Source organism: Polyodon spathula, chromosome 4 (assembly GCF_017654505.1).
Source record: "Polyodon spathula isolate WHYD16114869_AA chromosome 4, ASM1765450v1, whole genome shotgun sequence".
Taxonomy (NCBI): domain Eukaryota; kingdom Metazoa; phylum Chordata; class Actinopteri; order Acipenseriformes; family Polyodontidae; genus Polyodon; species Polyodon spathula.
The window spans coordinates 78,842,732-78,849,392 of NC_054537.1; the positions used below are offsets into that span (position 1 = coordinate 78,842,732).

Consider the following 6,661-nt stretch of genomic DNA (forward strand, 5'->3'; position numbering starts at 1 on the left):
TGTTTGGCTGTAAAAGAAATATAAAAATGCAGAATACTGAAGTGGCCTGAAATCCTTAACTGCTAGTAGGGCAGCGAGAAGTCTTTTTTTTTAAGATGTTGACCCCGATGCATGTTGATCTTCAAGGGTGATTTGCCCTTAGCCGTACATAAGACAATTCTCCAAGCCATACAGTGGCTGCCAAAAGTATTCACCCCCCTTGGACTTTTCCACATTTTATAGTATTACAACATGGGATCAAAATGGATTTAATTAGGAGTTTTTGCCACTGATCAACACACAGATGTCCATAATGTCAAAGTGAAAAATAATACAAATTGTACAAATTGTTCTAAATTAATTACAAACATACAACAGAAAATAATTGAATAAGTATTCATCCCCTTGAGTCAGTATTTGGTAGAGGCGCCTTTGGCAGCAATTACAAACATGAGTCTATTTGGATAAGTCTCTACCAGCTTTGCACATCTGGTCACTGCAATTTTTGCCCATTCTTCTTTGCAAAATTGCTCAACCTCCGTCAAGTTGGATGGGGACCTTTGGTGAACAGCAATTTTTAACACTTTACACATATTCTCAATATGATTGAGGTCCAGGCTTTGACTAGGCCACTCCAGGACATTCACCTTTTTGTTTTTAAGTCACTCCAGTGTGGCTTTGGCTGTATGTTTGAGGTCATTGTTCTTCTGGAAGATTAATCTGTTCTAAGTGCTGAAGAACACTTGGAAGAAAGGTTTAGTGGAATTGTTGATGAAGTAAAGGTCGACATTGAGGAGGCTCTAAATGATCAACAGAAGGAAGAGGAAAGGATTTAAGCGCTGTGAACAGATCCCATATTATAGAGCACACATATATATTTTTCTTCTATCCTGAAACTTACATGGGAAACTGTGGTAACATACTGCACTTTCAAAGTGTGCCTTCTGAGAACAGGACTTGTATCTCATAGACCTTTGCATTTTGATTATTTTTGGTAGTTTTTTTTTTTTTTAAGTGTCCCAAGAGTAACGTGTGGGCCATTTCTTTGGCTACATTTGGCAAATTAAAACCAGGATAAAAACCAGGATAAAAACATAATTGGGCTTTCCAATTGGGGACAATACCAATCCTGCCTTTCAGACGTCGTCAGGGTATAACCCTTTGCTGTCCATTTATATTCAGTGTCTGTCAGGGACATCAGGGCCAATTTCTTTTCACACGCGCTGTTTATTTTACATGCACTGTTTAAATTTTTTTTTTCCAGAGTAAAACAAGTATAAAAGACACTGCATCGCAAAAAGACTCAGTACTGCATCTCCAGCCAAGCCCCACCCCTTGCTCGCTGTATTTTTCACATACCTCTTTATATTTGTGCATACAATCCTCTCCTGATCACTCGTTTTATCACCAAACTCCTCAATAATGTGATCCAAGTCATTATTTTATTACTGTAACGTCTCAAAAAGCTCTGCAAATGTTCGTGATATTCTTTCAGCGCTGGATGCGGAATCAAAGGGTTAATGCATATATTTAGGAAAAGTCATAAACGGACAAAAGCATAACTTTCAGACATGCAGAGTAATTTTAAATTTGAAAACCTCAAAATGTCAAAATGACTGTTGTGGCAGTTCTAGTGTTAAAGGACAGATACAAATAAAAATGAAAAAAAAAAAAAGTTTGTGCATCTTTTCAGAGGTTTGCGTATTTACTTTGCTTGCTAAATTAAGTTGCAGTACCATACAGCCTCTGGTTGTTTGTGTTATATACTGAAGTGTACAAATTAATTATTTAAAGAACACCTGGAAATCTGACGTTCATTTCATGAAGGACAAGAAATTGTGCAATTCATGGTCACGTTGAAATAACGCGTCTCATGAAAGGCTGTGAAAACACAGTACGAAATTCAGAATAAATCACAAAGATACATATTCAGCATTACAGATTATACTGTAAGTACAACTATCCAGTCTACATAGAAGTTCATCTGACACACTCACCAGTATAGTCCAATGATGAACTATGCTTTTGCATAATCTTTCTTCTACCTGGAAATAGTTTAGAAATCCTAAAGATAAATCAAGTTGCAGTATGTAATCTAACTAAAAACAAATAGTCTATAGATATATGCTCATATTTTGTAATGTACCTTTTTATATTAACATCCTCTTTTTTTTCTTTTTTATACCAAATTAAACTGTTCAGTCTGATTCCTTTTACTTCAGTAAACTCGCTGATTGTCCTTTAAAATCGACTTTTCCTCTATATATTGTAATTCTTCTGCATTGTGCCCTGGAACTGCCTAATGCTACTTTATTTTGATTATCACCATATGTTGGGTTTCTGTCACATTTACAAGTTCATTGGCCATCACTTTTAATTACATATCCATTAATTAAGATATTTCCCATTAGCAACGTGGCTGATCCACAGTTTGTGAGCAGTCCAAAACAGTTGGTATGTGTCAGTCCTTTATGTTGAAGCCATAGCAGTGCACTGAAACAAAATTAACAGACTGAACTTTGTAGTTCATGCCAAAGAGGCACACTAACTTTGATTTACATTATCTTTGTGCTTTACTAAATGAAAATTATCTGGTTCATTGATATAAAACCCCTTTACAGTACTGTTTTTGTGTGAATAATTTCTGTGTATATTTATTGATATTATGATCAGATCTTCATTAGTTGTCTTGTTAATTTGCACAAATAACATATTGGAAAACAGTATCACATGTGCTATCCACATGTTTTATGTTTTAATTGTACTTAAGGTGTATTTTGTATTTATTTATTAAAGGCACAATGAAGTCTACTATATATCTATCCTGACATGTTAGGTGTTTTTTAATAGAAGTAACAATATTCAAACTGTAATTTAGCGGATTTACAGTAAGGGTGGGCAAACATATTTTTATCCAATGCCTCAGATGAGGATGAATTGAAATTGATTGTTTAATATATTAACTGTTCTTCCTGTTTTGAGAAGTGGTTCAACAGGACTAATGGCATTTTATGTCAGTATGTCATTTATCGATGCCTGTAAGTGTAAAAAGAATTCAGTTTGATCAAAGTATTGAGCTCATTGTAAATGTACTGGATATCCAGGTGCCACATGTCTTTTCTCCCGATTGATTAACTATACTCCTCAAGAAGGGAGACTTAAAGGATGAAGAATCGGGAGCAGTCAGCTTCGTTTAAATTGAAACAAGTTCTGGCATCCACTGATTTACAAAAAGCTAATAAGATATCTAAATGCCTTTTTAGATTAACTGTTGCATTAAGGATGTGATGGCAGTTGAAGCATTTTATTAAGCTATGCTTTGTACTGGATAACACACGTGTTCACTCAGAAACTAAAACTTCATAAGCTAAGGAAAACACCACGTGTGATGTTTCACACAAAATGTTTTTATTATGCCTGCCATGGATTTATTTCACAGGGATTCTCTTTGTCTGATATCTTGGGTCCTCAAGCCTAATAGACTATCATCTGAGTACCAAATTTGGCAATGAACCTCAACTCCCGATAAAGATATTTTTTCCTGTTTGTTTGGGACAGATGAGGTCCTAATAAATCCTTCTAGAGTCGGTGCCATTGGTAATGTGGTAAATAAAGCTGTTGCAATGGAGTTGAGATCCAAAATAAGCTCCAGTTTGTATTCACTGCTTTACCGCTGACCTTTTTTGTAGCTCAGTGAATTATTATATATAACCTCAGGGACTTACATTATAAATGATTTGAGGCAAACAATGCCTGGTGTGTTATTCCCATAGACTTTAGTAAAAATGACAAGTTAATCACAATTGTTGTTGCTAAAAGTCACTACTGAAATTCAAGCCACAGTTTCTGTATTTGGTGACTAATCGGTGATGAAGGTGGTTAATGATTTACATTACTAGTGCAAGCTTTGGGAACCCAATCATATCAGAAAAAAGAATACCAGAAGCTCTGTATGTAATATATTTTAATTTCAGGCCGCCTACACATGCATACTATATTATTTTGCTGCTGAAGGGACTTTTTTTTTGTTTGGATATTACATTATGTTTTTTTTTTTTTTTTTTTTTTTTTTTTTTTTTTTTTTTTTTTTTTTTACATATTTGACTTTCATTTTCTAAATGCAAGCAGTGTTTTAAAGATGGTTTCACCTGATACATGTTTTTTTGTTTTGTTTTCCTTTACTAGTGAAAAGGTCCGTAGATTTTAAATCTAGAGGAGTTAAATTATTCCCAGGCAAAGACAACAGCAACAAGTTTTCTATCTGTGAGTCTACCTTTTGTTACTTTATATGGTACATGTGTGATTGCTGTGCTATTTGTATTGTCTGTGTGATACCCTTTAAGTTTGACATTATTTTGCAAACCATTGTAATGAAAATGTTTGTTATGTGCATGAGGAATTCTACCATGCATTATTGAATTGCCCTTATTTTTATGTCCATAATAAATATGTTATTTGAAACTTTATCATTACATCTTAAAATAACTTAAAGGATTAATAAAACATATGGAGGTTCTCTTGGCAAATTAAAAGTTAAACAAGTTATCCTTATGTTATTACATTTAATTGCAGGTGCAAGAACATTGTAGATGTTAATATATATATATATATATATATATATATATATATATATAGTGATTTTAGATAACTGGAATTATGCAAAATGGCCACATGTTATACAAGTAATTTACAGATAAGCGTAATGCTTACAATGAAGTTTCATTAACAGCAGTGTAGAGTGCTGTAATTACTTTATTAATATGTTTAAATTCATATTAAATAAACATCAATCAATAATACATTCATACATAATAATACATTATGTTCATGTGCATGTTTATTTCATAGTAACTTAATATGGATTTAAAAAATCCAGTAGGGTCGTATAATGTAGAAGATTGTATTTAAGTACATCGTTATTAATGGAAATTCAAATAAAGCATTATACATTTTAAAGGATGTCTGGAAACTTCCACACTTACATGAAATCACACTCAAGATCATAATTTCAAGAAGCAATCATATAAATATATAAAACATGTACTGACAGGTTTTTATACTTCCTAGTTTTAGGATGCTGCAATATGGAATCTATGTTTCCATATGTGTTTGTGTGTTTATTTTTTATGTATATATATATATATATATATATATATATATATATATATATATATATATATATATATATATATATATCCAAGCAATACAACATAACGGTCTTTTTATTGATTTAAATACATACTAACTAATGTTTCAAAATACACATTCTTGTCACAGTTTATTAACATTATTAACATTATGACAGTTCCCCTCTTTATTGTGCTGAGAATTGGTTGGTTCTTCACTTGTTTTTTAAGTTAATGTATGATGTGAGACTATGAGTTCAGACAAAATGCTAGCAAGGGGGGAGTTCACAACCCTTTTTATTGGCATCATTTTTTTGCTAAAAAAAAAATGGTAGGTTAATTACCGTAACCCTGGTTCCCTGAAAGAGAATACGACCACCAACCAATACTTTGGGGATATGCCTGCCTTAGGTAGGTATTCACTGAGCATTTTATGTCAGAGCTGCCGATAGGCCCCTCCATGGAATGACGTCCTCGGTCCTGCCTGCTGAGGGAATAAGTAGTCGTTCCTCAGCGCTCAATTCCTCTTTTGCATTGAATCTACGAATGCAAGGTTTGGTGGTCGTCTTCTCTTTCAGGGAACCAGGGTTATGGTAAGTAACCTAACATTCCCTTTCAATTCGAAGACAACCACCATCCAATACTTATGGGAGTGTAGCGGAGCCATTGCGAGGGAGCGTAAGCAGACAGCATATGAGGGATGCCTAGCTACCGCCAACTAGTGTTGGTGGCGTGTGCGTACAACCTCAAGGACCCTTGTGTCTAATGAAGGCTTAGAGCGATCTACCACATTAAGTCGGTATAACCTGGCAAATGTATGCGCAGTAGCCCAGCTAACCACAGTACAAATATCAGTCAATGAGGCAACTCAAAAGAGAACCCATGATGCAGCCACACCTCTGGTAGAATGCGCGGCCACCCTCCCAGGTGGGGGGTTCCTGTGGAAGAGTTTAATTTAGTACTCCGAACGGAGTTAGATTTTGTTTTTGTTTGTTTTATTTGATTATGAAAATAAAAATAGTATGCTTGGAAAAATCAAGTGTTTTCTGAATGGCAGGGTTATTAAAGTGCTGAAAAAGAACCCAAAGGGGGGCTCCCGTGTGGCACACCCAGTAAAAGCGCTCTGCGCAGATGTTCCCTATTGCCTGGAGATTGCAAGTTCAAAACCAGGCTATGTCACTGCCAACCGTGACCGGGAGCTCCTAGGGGGTGGCACTCAATTGGCCAAGCACCACCCAGGGGGAAGGAGGGCCAGGTCAGCCAGGTTGACCTCAGCTCACTGCGCACCAGCGACCCCTGTGGTCTGGCCAGGCGCCTGCAGGCTTGCCTGTAAGCTGCCCAGCTTACAGGACACTGTAGCTCTGAGGTGCCTGCATGGTTGGTCTGCAGTGTGTAAAGTAGTGGTTGGCTGACGGCACACGCTTTGGAGGACAGAGTGTGTTCGTCTTCACCACTCCCGAGTCAGCGCAGGGGTGGTAGCAGTGACCTGAGCCTGAAAAATAATTGGACACTACTACAGTGTGGAGAAAATAATAAAAAGTAATAATTGGCAACTG

General features: G+C 35.8%; 1 protein-coding gene across 1 annotated transcript in view; it reads left to right on the top strand.

Annotated features, from left to right (window-relative positions):
- The window catches only part of LOC121313977 (CUB and sushi domain-containing protein 3-like), a 217,890-nt gene extending 213,322 nt beyond the window's left edge, over window positions 1-4,568 (top strand). The window contains exons 7-8 of the mRNA XM_041246746.1: window positions 4,165-4,242; window positions 4,552-4,568. Coding sequence (XP_041102680.1) covers window positions 4,165-4,242; window positions 4,552-4,568 — 95 coding nt within the window. The remainder of the gene's footprint in view (window positions 1-4,164; window positions 4,243-4,551) is intronic.
- The last annotated feature ends 2,093 nt before the right edge of the window (window positions 4,569-6,661 follow it).